General features: G+C 38.5%; 2 protein-coding genes across 2 annotated transcripts in view; both read right to left on the bottom strand.

Annotated features, from left to right (window-relative positions):
- LOC144446607 (protein TALPID3-like) overlaps positions 1–14,897 on the bottom strand; it is a 90,598-nt gene that overhangs the window by 53,906 nt on the left and 21,795 nt on the right. The gene's annotated exons all lie outside the window — the stretch shown is intronic.
- Positions 9,157–14,367, bottom strand: LOC144453818 (putative E3 ubiquitin-protein ligase IRF2BPL). The gene has a single exon (XM_078145182.1). The coding sequence runs from the start codon at positions 13,560–13,562 to the stop codon at positions 11,601–11,603; it is 1,962 nt and encodes a 653-aa protein (XP_078001308.1). The 5' UTR covers positions 13,563–14,367; the 3' UTR covers positions 9,157–11,600.

The raw sequence follows: 14,897 nt of genomic DNA, 5'->3' as shown, positions 1-14,897 counted from the left end.
GTATAAGGGTGTACGACACCTTTCCCTTGTCCGTCTACGTCCACTTGGGAGGTTAGCTGGATCTTTTGAGGGATCATTGCAGTGAAAGTATTGCATCAACTTCTGGAAACGATTACGTGGCATTACACTGGCAATGAAATCATTTCTCAGTGTGCGATGGTGTGACCAGTAGTCTCCAATCTCTGGTTTAGGGTCTGGACCCATCAACACCATTACACCAATTAAAGCACGCATTTCATCATCCCCTACCCGTGACCAATACTTATCACGCCCACTGCTTCGTTGCCTCCATCTAGCATAACGATTTGTTTCCCGTCTAAGTCTACGGATAAGGCGAGAGGGGAACATATGGTAGAATGCCTCTAAGGGGCGAGATCTGGCACCCATTTCAATATTTGGACCAGGTACATCACTGTTATCAAAGGCATATGGATGACGTTCTGTCAGTCTTGGGGACCAACCATCATCCTCTACCTCACTGTCAGTTTCATCAGTATGCTCGTACTCATCAGGCTCTGAATACTCGTCATCTACCCATGTGGCTTCAATCCTTTCAAGGATACTATGTCGCACCCTCCGACGAGCCTGCTCGGTCAAACATTGAGTATCAGATGAAAACTGTTCCTCCCCTGAGGAAGAAGGGAGACTACTTGATGACAATTCAGAAGGTATATACTCCTCATCATCACTATCAAGACTAGAATTGTCTTGATCACTTTCTGTTCTACGTTCAGATGCAATTTCCATCATTCGGCGCCTATGAGCAATACGTCTGGCTGTATTTTCGGCTTGCTGTTGACAGTTTCTATATACCGCACATCTCAGATAATCATCCTCACTATCAATACGTTCATCCATTGGTACTTCCCCTCTGTCTTGCTCTGGGGAGTTATGTGTCTCTGTCGCTGGGCTTGTGTTGTCATTGCCTTCCCCTGCAGGACTTGCTGGTCGAGCAACATCATTTTCATCAAATACAAGGTGAACTCTACATGCAGTGTCACCTGATCTTGTCAATGCATCACCTGTGAGAATAGACGTTTCATTGTCAGTAATTTTAAGACTGGAAAGTTCTCGTAGAGACATGGAGCATGCAGTTTGGGGATGGGTCATGCATTGGTTTACATCCTGCAATAACAATGAAGGAAACACTGTTATTGTATCTATCCATTTGTATCCAAATAAGCTTATATGCAGAAATTCATTCCAAATGATAACAATCCAAGCCATAAATTACTGCAGTGAAGTGAGATCAAGTCAAAGTCATTATCAGGCACAGTAGTCTGAATCAAACTACATTGTAATGTAGGCCAATCGGTTCAACATTTATTGTAGCAGTGCTCAGCAGGAAAGGGCTTACTTGTATTACAAGCCACCCATGTCAGACTCATTGGAAGTGGTAAGATATTGAATTGTACTCACGTTGTCGATACATAGTCTGCCTTGTACTTAGACGTGTCCAGGCCAATCCAACTTGATTTCACTCTGCTCAAAAAATGGTATCTTTTAAAAAGAAGTGACTTCTTTATAGACGCACTATTTCTCCCGTGGTTGTGGTGGAAAAGTCAGTTATTACCATAGTAATGCTTGACTACCACCCAACTATGCCAGCATAAGTGAAGGGTGTTGACAGCCTTCCCCTCCCACAGGGGAGCTCAACATTCCTTCAAGGAGGCAACTACAAATAATCCTGACTCGGCAGTGAAGTATGTCAGGCTTAATATACAACTAAGTTCAAGCTGGGGCTTACAGAGTATATGGTTACAAATTTTCTTTCGACTACAAGTAAACTCAAATTGGGTATAACAGGATTAATACGTTGTAAGATGAAAAAAGGGACACGAAACGGCATCATTCCATTTCAATATGCCCCAAAGGTAATGATTTCATGTACAATGCAGAACATACAAAACCATGTCCTGAATAAAATGGGAATGAAAAATAATAGTAACACTTTCTTACACTGAAAGACTCAATTCCAGTTCCGTCACAGAATTGTATGTAGGATTATTACTATAGACAGAATGTTGACTTGGCACAGATTCGATGACATGTCTGAATCTGAGGAGTTTCTCCACTCAATGCCTTCAATAAAGCAATCTTGGATTGCAGCATTTACAAAGCATTGCTTCAAATGCTTCCGTTTGGGTTTAACTCTCTGGGCTTTGCCAATATCGAAAGATAAGAACTGCACATGCTTTTGGCATTTTTCTCATATTGTGAATATCTGCAGGTTTTGTAACAGAATAGTATGATTTAGGAGACTGAAAAGCATTTGGTGAAAAAACACTGATATTCTTTGTTTGGTTGTTTTTTTACTTCATTTTTAAAGCTTGGACGTCATATTTGGCTTCAAGCAATATACTGTTTATAGAGTATCAAATAGAGTCCAATATTATTAGCTCTGATACACCAGTGCTTACACCTTTAAGCTAAGTGTGGGGTTTTACTATAGTCCTGGTGCACATCTTACAATTTGAAAAACCTTTCTTGTAAATTCTTGAGGGTAGTTGGGAGGTAAAATGGTAAAATGGATGTGACTTCCCAATATTATTTATTGGAGTTTTCCACCAACGTAATGGTTGATGTTGAGGAAACACAGTGTCTTTTAGTATTACCAATTTTCCCTTCATATCAGGGTTCTACCCTAGCAAAATCACAGCAATGTATAGTATTTGGTATACATGAAAATGACAACCAACACCATTTCAAATGTGATTCCTCTTGATATCATTCACAACACATGGTTCATAATACACACTTAAAGTCACTTTAATTTTGGGAAGTTTCCATGAGTTCTTAAGTCATTTTACAGGAACTAATTCATGCTCAACTTTAGTACATGTCATTTTCTGGGAGTATTTCATGATTCATCTTAAAAATTCACCTACAATTGGACTTGTGAAGAAAAGTTTGCTTGACAATGAATGACTGTTTTCAACTTTCTATGACTGACTATTTCAAAGATTTCATTTTGTATGAGTTTTCCAGATTAAAAATCCTTATTTCAGATTTCCGCAGACTTTCCACAAGCATATGGATGTGTGCCATGTTTAGTATTTGTGGTAAATGTCTATCTTTCTCATTTATCTTTAGAGTTCTTGGTATTAATAAACACTGAATACTTCCTTTTTGAATCAATTTCAAGAATTGAAATGGCCAAACTGATGTAAAAACAATCATGACCGAAAAAGAATGACTAGTGCTGGGAGTAAACAAAATATTTTATGTGGATGGCCTTAGCAGGTGAGAAAATGATTGCCCAGTAATTCACTGGGAGTAAACAAAATATTTTATGTGGATGGCCTTAGTAGGTGAGAACATGATTGTCCAGTAATTCACTATCTGTAATTTCTATATAGAAACTGTTGTTTCTATAACTATCATGCTCATCGTCATTGCCTCCTATTTCATCATTTCCTCTTTATCCAAATATTGCAGTTGCTATTAATAATTTTTAAAGTTGTTTTTGTGGTATTGTACAAATGCTAGAAGGTTATTTTGACTATGAGGCATTCCATTGTCACTGAGTATTTCAAAACACTATTGCACAGATACTGAAGATAAATACTTCATTGATTTTTTTCCTACTGTATTTTTTGTTACAGGATTTAACTGAATGTTTATTTTATTTAACATATTTATGGTTTAGTTCACACCTTAATTTTCTGTCTTTGCCACCCCTAATATCTTCAGAAACATCTACAGATTAGTTATTTTCATTAAGATTTGATAACCTGTCCAATCCAGTAGCCATGATCTAAATATAGGCATGCCTAATAATAGTATTAAATATGGCAACTATCACAAACTTTACCAAATTTGCTGACATATTTCAAATAACTTTTTTCAAATATAGTATGTCTGTTTTTATGACATCAGTAAATTTTATCAGCATGCCATAGCTGTCAAGCAGGCAAAAGGTGAGCCTGAGGTCTACTTAGCAATGGAGAAGGGGCCAACTTGAGACAAAATGATTTGTATCAGGCCGATCTGAACTCTGGACTTTGTCAGCTATTGTATACTTCTCATACGGCATTGATTTACTGTGATAGGAGATTCAAAATAAAGTACTTGTGTGTTACTTGGCACAAAAAGCAGGTGAAAAGTAATTACCTTGCATGGGGTGGTGACAGAATATTGTGACGACCACTCTGCAATTTTGCGTTGCCCCATAGCATCAGATGATAAACTAACCTGCATATACCCTTCAAAAATGATTTACGACCAGTGAAACCAAAAATTGTTTATATTTATTATATTACCCAACTAAGTAAAATCTGTTCCGAGTTTTAAATTTTTCAGGCTGGCCTTAGGAACAGACGAAGTTTGTGTTATCATGACAAGAGATATAAGCTTCCTTTGGGCAGGTTTGATCTTGATATTTCCAACTCCAGTGTTAAATCTACAAGGCTTGGAAATGCACATCCTGGGGCTGTTTCTCTAGTAACGTGGGCATGTAATAGCATGTTTGAAATTACACACTTGGTATTATTTGAAGGGTCTCATGGAGCAACTTATTACCATCACAGCTGGTATAATTTCAGAGTTACAGTGAGATTGGCATCTAAGCAACCGCCAGGTGGGGTAAGGGGAAACAGGTATAATTACCTCCTGGACTTTATCCGATTCTAGTTTTCTTTCTGATGAGTATGTTTGTTGCACAAGCAGGTGGTGACGTAGACTGACTTTACTGATACCGATAAATGTCAGCACTGTTTGTGATTGCAGGCTAATGACCTTCGGTCTTTACTGCTTTCTCATTTTAGGTATGTGATAGGGCTACTAGGTCTAGTCCCTTCTATGTTGAATCAGAGACAATCAACCACCTCCACTATAGCAACGCAACCTGGCTGCTTTGCCAGGTATCAGTGGCTAGCTAAACAAACCTCAAGTCTTATCAAAACAAAGTCCAGAAAGGTATTGCTGATCACATTGATATTTTAACAGTTACCTGCTACTTTAATAGTTATCGTGTAAAGTCAGATAAAAAAAAAAAAAAAAAAAAAAATCACAAAAAAAGGCTTCACAACCATTCACCAATGACAAAACATGAAAATGGTGAATTATATGCATAAACCTGTTGTAGGTCTTTGAATGAAAAGAAAACAACATTTCAGAAATCATTAGGAGTATCAGATGTAAATTTCAGCATCAAAGAAACAAGCCACAAAATGATCTGATTGTTAACAACACAGGTATGGTAATTTAACAGTCTATGCACTGAGTACTTTGGCCTACATACATCATGTTTTCAACACAACTACTAGTATGGCGTGCAATACTTTATTCTGCTGGTAAACACTACATCGGGTGTACTGGGAAAAAAATCACAGGAGCAAATGTAAAGAGGCTCAGGACAGGACAGGAAGTAAATGTGACCACAAGGCACTGAAATTTGAGAAATGGTGGATTTGTCAGATGGCAGGCAGCGATTATATTATCTTTATCTTATTTTTTTTTTGTCAAGGCTATGTCTCCCTAGAATATTAATCTAACAAGCCAAACTCTAGCTTTGAGCTACAAATTCCTAGGCCTACAAGGCATATATCAATTTTTGAAAAGTCTATGGTCTTCATTTCCCACCAACAAAACATCAGATTTTAAATGTTACATGATCCGTGGCATGTATTGAAATCAGCAGATCAAATTCAATCATGTTTTTATTCCCTCTTACTCACTATTCTCTTGTTTTAGATTTTTTTTTCCTTCTGAAATTTGTTAAAATAGCAAATAGACGAGGGCCAAATATCAGCAGAAAAGATAAGAAAATAATGACCTGATAGACAAATGTACAGCCCACAGTGTTTACTCAGCTTACACAGTAGCTCACCTAAATCCTGCACGGAGATAATTGTTTAACATCTTGTTTTTGAGTCATGTAAATTTTAGTATAGCCTGTAATCCATGCTCACTGCAGAACATTCTATTTCCCTATTCTGTAGAACATACCACATTGATTCCAGGCTATATTTAGTACTGCAATAACATATTTGTCAAGACAGGCTTGCTTTAAAAAAAAAAATTGTGCACCTTCAGGGTTCTATGTAATACTTTAAAATCTATCCAATAGTCAATGTGTCATACAATTGATGGGCTGAGATTTCAATTTGTAAATAAGTCTGGTCCTCTGGTAGTAAATGTAAATAGATGTTTTAAATAAAATGAATTACAATAACAACAACAAAAATACGGGGTTTTAAAATGCATGATTTGCTTTCAAAAGGCAAACAAATTACCACCTTTTCAATTCCATATCTTTCATGACATAACTGTTTGTCGGATGACATTGTTGGGAAGCATAAAAGTTGCTAGCACAAGTGTCTGTTCAGTCATCTTATGTATAACACACTCTAATCACCACCATGTCTCACCTTAGTATTAGTTTTTGTGTTTGTTTTCCAAACAAATGCAAACATATAAATTATTACAATGGCAGCATTCTGGTGTCAAAAATCTGAAACAAACTTTTTTTTCTTGAATTGGCATGACTGTACATGTATTAGTTTGACGCTAATGAAATTCCTAAGTAGCCTAGACAGAGAGCAATGGCGGTGGGTGGAGTCATGACTTCTGAAGGCCTGTCTTGATCATGATCTGTTTTGACTGTACTAGTCACACTACATATTTGTCAATTGACACAGTTGAAGCATAAAGCAGCCATTAATCACATCAGCTCTGCACCATCACATCAAGCTTTTGATGTCATCTTCCTCTTGAGGGCCTTAGGCACCGTGCAGTAACCATGGTGATGGCAGTGATGTCTTTCAAAAGACCAGAGAGATGATCAGGGCCGCCAACAGTGACTTCATTGTTGCAAATCTACACGCCAACATTTTCCACTGGCCACTTGAACACTTTGTATGAAAATAATTCTATGAACTACTTTGTTACTTGTGTGGAAAAAAACCAGTAAATTACATTCACCATCTAACCTAAAGTACCTTTGTCTCCCTGTTTGTCTGTCTTATCACTGGAAACTTTAAAAAAATCTTGACATGATGGAGCGATCTTTTCACAATGCATGATAAGGACATCACTAGCTGTGAATCACAGCTCTTGTTGGCAGAGTGAGAATGAGTATATCTTTTTTGGAATTTCTATCCATCAAGAACTGAACAGTGGGTGGGGACTTTTGTAAAGGCAACTTTAAAACATCCAAGACATTCGTGTCAAATTGAAAAGACTGATAAACACTTCTTGATGTCAATTCTAATGATGTTGTCTGACCTGGTAATACTTTTTCTTATTTATGAACTTGTTATTGAGATAACCATGACATGTCTCTCTTTATACAAGAATCACAATTCCCTACACAAAATAAACTTCAATGTATGGCTGTCAGTTTTTCCCATTGTAGACAAACAATTTGCAGGTAAATCTTCCTTTCTTGCATTCAGTTGAGTATTTAGCAGCAGTGGATCCAAATGGCTACAGTTCCAAGTCAAAGTAATCTTGTGTATTTGTGCGCACACTGTGTGTAACTCTAATGTGTAATAATAATAATTTATTGTTTAAAGACTATTACACATTACATGTCTCAATGGAGTAAGTGTCAATGTGATGTATGTCTGTCTGTCTGTCTGTCTGTCTGTCTGTCTGTCTGTCTGTCTGTATGTATGTATGTATGTATGTATGTATGCATGTATGCATGTGTGTGTGTGTGTACGTACGTATGTATATATGTATATGTATGTATATATCTTGCCTTGATATCCTATGATAAAGAATATTGATTCAAAACGTTGGATTGCATTTATTGATTGGGACTGTTTCATTCATACCTTACGCACTTCTATGTATGTATGTATGTATGTATGTATGTATGTATGTATGTATGTATGTATGTATGTATGTATGTGTGCATATGTAGTACATATAGTGTGTGTAATGGTATGTGTTTGTATGCATGTGGAATGGAATGTGCATGTGTTTCCATGTGTGTATGTACAGTATATATGCAATAGTATGTGATTGTGCTTGTGTGGAGGTGTATTCCCAATAGTGAAGTTATGACGTGGTGAATTTCTGATCGAAGAAAATTCACACAAATTTTATTTTTTAGTACAAATCAATGGACAAAAGTGATTCTAGTTGTAAGTAAAGAGTAACACTGGATTCCTCAATGAGTCAGTTCTTCATATACCTATTGTATAGTATACTCACAATAAGCCAAATAAGTTGATACTGCAAAGAAGAAAATTCTAAGAAGTGTTTGCATCTTACCTCTGAAAAAGGGGATTATCTTTTTCATTATCATGCCTATTCAGTTTCAACTTCTTCATTGCAAATCCAGTATACTAAACTTCCTTTAATCCAACTATACTGTATACAGCCTGTCGCCATACTGAATTTTCAATTCAATGTCTCTCACAAAAGGGGAAAAATTTATATTGTTGTGATGAAGCTGTCACCATGGCTACCAATTCATTGAAACCTTACTTTGTCAGTTTATAGATCTCGGCAAGAAAAACAATCATTTGCCTGGATGGATTCCTATTAGGTTGCCACAGGGACCGGAAAATTAAAATAATAGTGTCTTCTGTAGGTCAACAGTTGAAGAAATTATGCCAGTTGTAGAATGACTTAGAAAATTATGCCAGTTGTGGAATGACTTTGCAAACATCAATATTTAATTTTTTGAAGCTAAATAAAAATCTACTGGTACGAGTCTGGCGATGAAAGTTTTTATTTTTTTATTAATTTTTTTTAAAATTTTTTTTTACATTGATCTATATATTTTGTTTGAAATTGTCATGTTTCTACATCAATAATATAACCACTCCCATGTGAATAACAGTGTTAATATTGATAAACTCATGTTTTAGGTATGGGCAGAGAAGTCATTTGGGGCTTTTATCAAACATGCATTCTGGAAATGAGTTGGGTGGTAAAGAGATAAAGAGGTAAGATGGCTGTCTAAAAATACTGTACATCTGTGAAGGACTCAGCTGGCACAGATGGTGTTATATAAAAGAAATTCATTTGGAAACCTGAACTTTTAATGTGATTATAGCTGGATATGTTACAAAACAGGAATTCCACTGTGGTTTATATATATCACCAATAGACTGTGGTGACCAAGTGCATGACATTCATGACTTATAAAATATGCAGTGTCACACACATGTCAGAGCAAGGGCACGAGGCAAGTCAGAGTAGGGTAAAGGAATCATTTATTTGACTGGATAGATTTACATCTGTAAAACATCAAGGTACTTTTAAAAGATGAAAAGTCTGAAAATTCAATTGGATCTTAAAATTAAACACATTTCACATTCTTTTGTTAAACTGTTTGTCTTTCTATTATTATTTTTTTTTTGTCGTTCTCTTTTTTCCCCAAATGAGGAAAGTGCAGTTCAAAATACAAGAACAAAACTGGACTGGAGTAAAACCTCTGATTATGTAGAGTATCAAAGTATTTCAACTATGACAGAAATGTACACAGACACCAAGAAAGGAAGCGGTTTAACCATTACAGGGTGACAGAAGTAGCCATATCTACTGTTCCCGCTGTTGGGACCTTGGATGCACTCTTCAATTTTTATGTGCTCCCCTTATCACTTTACATTGCCACAGGATTACAAACAGACTGCTTCACACACACACAAACACTGACCTTTTTTTGAATGATGATAATTGTTTTCTCAACTTCAGCTCAAATTCCTCATTTGACGGTGGATCAGTGTCATTTTCATTTCCCACTATCTCCTTTACATTTAATACAGGGCAGTATTCTAGGGATACATAGTTTCTGTTTTCTATTCGATAATATCACATGTTTTACTGCACTGGATATGGCTCATTGGAAAGATGAAACGGACTTCGGATATCCTATTTTTTTCTTTAAATTGATACAGAGTATTAAGTTTCAAACACCACTCTAGGCTTACTTGGGGCTGTATTCTTGTCTATATACGGTCATGACAAATATAGCAACATTTGGCAGTATTAGGATAGTGTTTTCATAGTATTCACAATACAAGGAAAACCTCTCTACAATTACAAATTCAAGACAAGTGATATGTTTTTCACCTTCCAAAGTATGAAAACATTGAAACAGCTACAATACATGACATAGATTTTTTTTTTTCATCTCGAAAGTTGTACAACTCAAACTAAAGCTTGAAGGGTATTGGACGGGTCACTGTGAACCCTGAAGTTATTTATGGACAAACAAAAAGGTAAAAGAAAACACATAGCCTGTCATTCTTGAGATGCTTGGTGGCAAAATTTAGAAACGTGCTCCTGGCTACGGACGTAAATGGTAGACTGGCTGAACACAGAGAAACGTGTGAGAAAAACAGCCATCAAAGGGGCCGGGTGACCAGGGTCTATCCCTAGCAGAATGGGCAACGTCACAAACAGGAAAAAATCAATCATTTAAATAGAGAGAGGTAGCCTCCACTGAATTAAAATGACAAAGCCCATACACACAGAGACAGGTTGGTTCAATAGGAGAGAGGCAGCTAGACACTCAATTATGGCCAATAGCCCTGGGCAATGAGACTGGTTGCTCAACTTAAATACAACTATGATTCATTGTACTAGGTAAGAGGCATTTACAGTGCACAATCACATCAAGCAACAAGATTTAAGACTCCTAAAGAATGAAAAATATGTCTACAACTGTGAAAAACAAGGTTGGGTTTTGTTACTGGCAGTGCAGAGTTCAGTATGACATCACAGCCTGATCTGATTTAATAAGACTGTGAGTGATAAATGGTAGCAGTGATATCATTTATCAAGACAGCTGACATACTACCCTAACGAGGCTTGATATCATTAACTGAATAGCAACAGCTAGGTAACTCAGTACCTCCGTACCACCAACACCACTGATAAACAAAACTGCAAAATAAACATCACCATGGGTCATGTAAACCTTGGATATGTTGGAATGTCACAGTTCAGGGACAAATATTAAACATTTATGAGGGTTTTTAAATTTTGTTTTGCTTAAATTTAAGTTTTCCAAACAAAATTAAAATAAAATGCAGAAGATTTCCAGGTGGGTTCCACCTGGCAGGTTAAACAGATCTTAATGCCAGTAAGCCTGTTCTCTAGTTACCTAAGGTTTTGTTAGGAATCTACTGTTACATTGGAACAAGTAATATGATCGGTGACAGCAATGCCACATCATGCTTTGTAAAATATTCCCTTTCCTATCTGCCAGCAGATTGCAAGCTATCTATAGAAAACAGACCCAGTGTTTTGCAAGGCTTGGCTTCTTTGATTACAGGCTTCGATTTCAATGGTTCTCAATGACTAGTCTTGTTGCATGACAGTCACATTTTTTCCCCACTATTTCTTCCCCTTTTTGGACTGCTTTAGGGATTTTGAAGAAAAGCAACACTGCCTGAAGGCATTGAAAGCAAATACTAGTATTCTACCCCTGGACAGGCAGCAAACATACAATTAGATGTAATGGAGCAAAATAACCAATATCACTGTTACACTGTTGAAACATAACTGCTGTTCAGCAAATCTAGTGGGAATACAACTAATACTGCAGCAAGCATTTTTTTCAGGGCTTGCTTTCTCACCTTTCTGAAAGCAAAGTACACACGTCATAGTCAACCATCTGTTAAATATAACAATGTCTAAACTTCTCTTTCCTTTTTAACTTTTACCTCATGGTCACCCAATATTGTAGCAATCTCTCCTTGCATGAATGCCCAAGGTGTGTTCGTACCCACCAGGGGGCATTTTTGTCCACTTGGACAATACACTTCTCCTGCCGTGCCTTGTTTCTTTATACTGTCACGTGAACATGGGAAACAAAATTTGTGTGAGGGGACAGATGGACACTGAACAAAATGTGTATCTTCCAAACGCTCATGACATATGGTACACTTCAATACACTGTTATTAGGAACGGAGGAATCTGGCACATTGTTCAAATTAGAAGTAATGCTCGCATCCGCTGCACTTTGCATGATGCCCAGTTCTTTACTCCTGTATAACGCTCGTCGATGTGCAGTGCTAGGGGAGGGTGGATTGTGATGACAGAGTGTACTGCTGCCAACATTTGCTAAATGTCCAACAACAGACTCTGAGCTTTTTCCTGGTGATATTGGTGTGACAAGGTTATCAGTAACCGACATTAACGCAGCCATTGGGGAGGGTCCGCCCCCTTGGATTGTACTGGACGTCTCTGGTGGCGTTCCAGAAGTGGGATTACTTATGGGTGACACCGATGAACTCGGTGGCCCTGAATTCCCAGAATAGCCGGTAGATGCCATGGTCAGTTTCAAAGCTTCAGCCTGGCTTTGTATCCATTGCTGACGTTGTTGTTGTTCATCACTTATTTTGCCGCTATCACCGTCTGGTCCGGGTGAAGACTTGCGCTTCTTAACTTTTGGCATGTGTCGTGCAATTGTAGTTGGAATTGCACTTGGCAACATTGGGTAGCTGGCATCTATGTATGGCTGAGGTAGCATTTCTGGGTTGACAGTCTCCTTGAAAAATCTCACGGCTTCTGGCAACAGGTCGCCCAGTACGCGCCAATCTCCACTTCCGTGTTTCTTCTCATACTCGAGATATTTGAAACCGGATGACAACCCCTTGCCAAAATCTTTCATGCAGTCTTGATACATTTGTTTTGCAACACCCGATGCGCTGGAATAAACACTATTTGAACCAAGTGGATATTCGATGAACAATTTTAATTCGTAGTCAAGTCCGGGTTTCGAACTGGCATCGAATGAAAACACTCGACCAACTAATGAATGGTCCTTTTTGAAACGAATTTCAAAAGGTGTACAGTTAGAGAGCGTTGCTAATGTCTGCCTTACCAATGCGGGCCTTTGAGTATACGTGTCCTCAGCAAGTCGACGTTCATTATCGCTATTACTCGAAGTTTCATCGTCTCTCTCACGGTCCGACTCGCGGTCGCGGTCCGACAATGGCCGTTTGTTGTTAATATTGGTATTACTTACGTTACTTGCCATCGAAGTAGGGGGCGGTGGTCCGAGAGTTGGTCTCGGAGCTGGCGGAATCGCTGCTGTATTGTTACTGACGTGAACTGGGACACCATGGCCAGGCGGATGAGGGTTTCCCCTTACCATTGCAGGGCTTCGTCGATTACTTTCAATGATGTCTTCCCCGTGAAAATTCCCCGGTCCATTTGCGACAAGCCGCTGATGAGGTGGTCCGTAATCATGAAGGCTTCGCGACCTGTCATGTATTGGGTAACGATCGACGTGTGGACCAATATGTGGAGCTAGTGGTGGTCTTGGACTGTTTTCCATTTGGCTGTTGTTTTCATGAGTACTTCGCGGCGGTAAATTCTGTGGTGGTGGAGGTGGTGGTCCTGGGTGTCCGTGACCAGGAGGTCCATGGGGTGGTGGGGGACCCTTATGGACTGGCCGTGTTTCCTGGAAACCATGAGCACGTTTCATTTGACGAGCGGCTTCGATGACCAGCTCGATTCGATCAGGTCCTTCATAGTTGACACAGCCACGGCAAACGGGTTCGGAAAAGTCATGCAACATAGCCCATGGTGTTCTAGGCAGATCACACAAGTAACAGTGTTGTCGATGCATTCTTAACGGCAGGGACATTCCTTAAAATCCGCTCCAGTGATTAAAACATCATAACATCCGTGCTCCCGGATCTGATCAGTTCGTTGTAATATTTGCTTCAACGTTCATTTACTATGGTGGAGGACGTATACAAGCTTACGTCGACTCGTATCACATCTCACGGTGCTATGCAGTGCCTGACCGAGTCTCGATGTCTGTGTTGGCTTACCTCAAAATCTGTAACACTCAATCAAAAAAGCTACTGGGCATGCGTAATAACATGCAGCGACAACTTAAGTAGTATAGGTCTTCTTTACATTCCTAGTTTACTCACGTGCACAACGAGAGGAATGTGTACAGTATCCGCGCTAGTGAGCATACCGACTCCTTCACAATCACATCACGGCTTTCAAATTATATACAGAAACTTGATCCTGCGAGGAAGTGGTCAAAACAGCATGGCTAGAATTTCACTCTCTGAAAATTATGGAACAGATAGATCGGATGACAAAAAGTGCCGAAAGCCCTGCACATATTACATGTACCTCAAAGCTTACAGTAATGCTATGAGGAAAAACCCGGACTTTGTCAAATGTCGCTCATTTCAATTAGTTAATGGACAATAATTTGTATTTTTTTCTCTCCCCTTCCTCAGCTCTATTTGTACATGTATAGTCATATAAAGTACATGACTGAAAATTCCACGCTGCGTAGTAGTAGTGATAGTTCACAAAATCAACAAGATTTTGACCGCCCTAAAAATAAGTCTACGGGGCCAGCCGACCCTGAGATTTCGTGCTGATATGAGCTGTCTCTCACTAGCTCAAAGGGGATTGCTTGGTTGCCATGGCGATGGCGGAAGAACAGATAAAAAGAACTGTGGAGATAACATGGTATTTATCCAGTGCGTGACACGTTAATGATTGGTCAGTGACGCGACGTACGTGTTTGAAATAAAAGTCAAGTAATTTGCCGTTCAATCAATTCCTGAAAGTGTTTATTTCCAGGGACGTCGACTTCCGTCAGTTTTTTATGTCGAAATACAGTGACCACGAATTCAATGAATGACTCATATAAATCAAAACATGCCCCATTTCAAAAAAAATTGAACCACATCCGTGTTTGATTGATATTCACGAAAACGATTTCGTGAAAACTATTTTCCTTCTTAAACCAGGCGCAATAATTGGAAAGGAAATAAAAGTAGTACACACGAAACACGAAAGGAGTGGCACATAAATACAGTTAACGTCAGCAGTGTCTTTCCCCGCCAAATATAGTTTTCCAATAAATCAGTAGTGTGTAGCGCTCGATTAACGAACCCCAGCGAGATGTCGCCATGGCAACAGTGGTTTATTTCGTTTGATCAACAGA

Source organism: Glandiceps talaboti, chromosome 2, assembly GCF_964340395.1.
Source record: "Glandiceps talaboti chromosome 2, keGlaTala1.1, whole genome shotgun sequence".
Taxonomy (NCBI): domain Eukaryota; kingdom Metazoa; phylum Hemichordata; class Enteropneusta; family Spengelidae; genus Glandiceps; species Glandiceps talaboti.
Note: the sequence above shows the minus strand (reverse complement) of the source record. Positions and strands in the feature narration are given on the sequence as shown.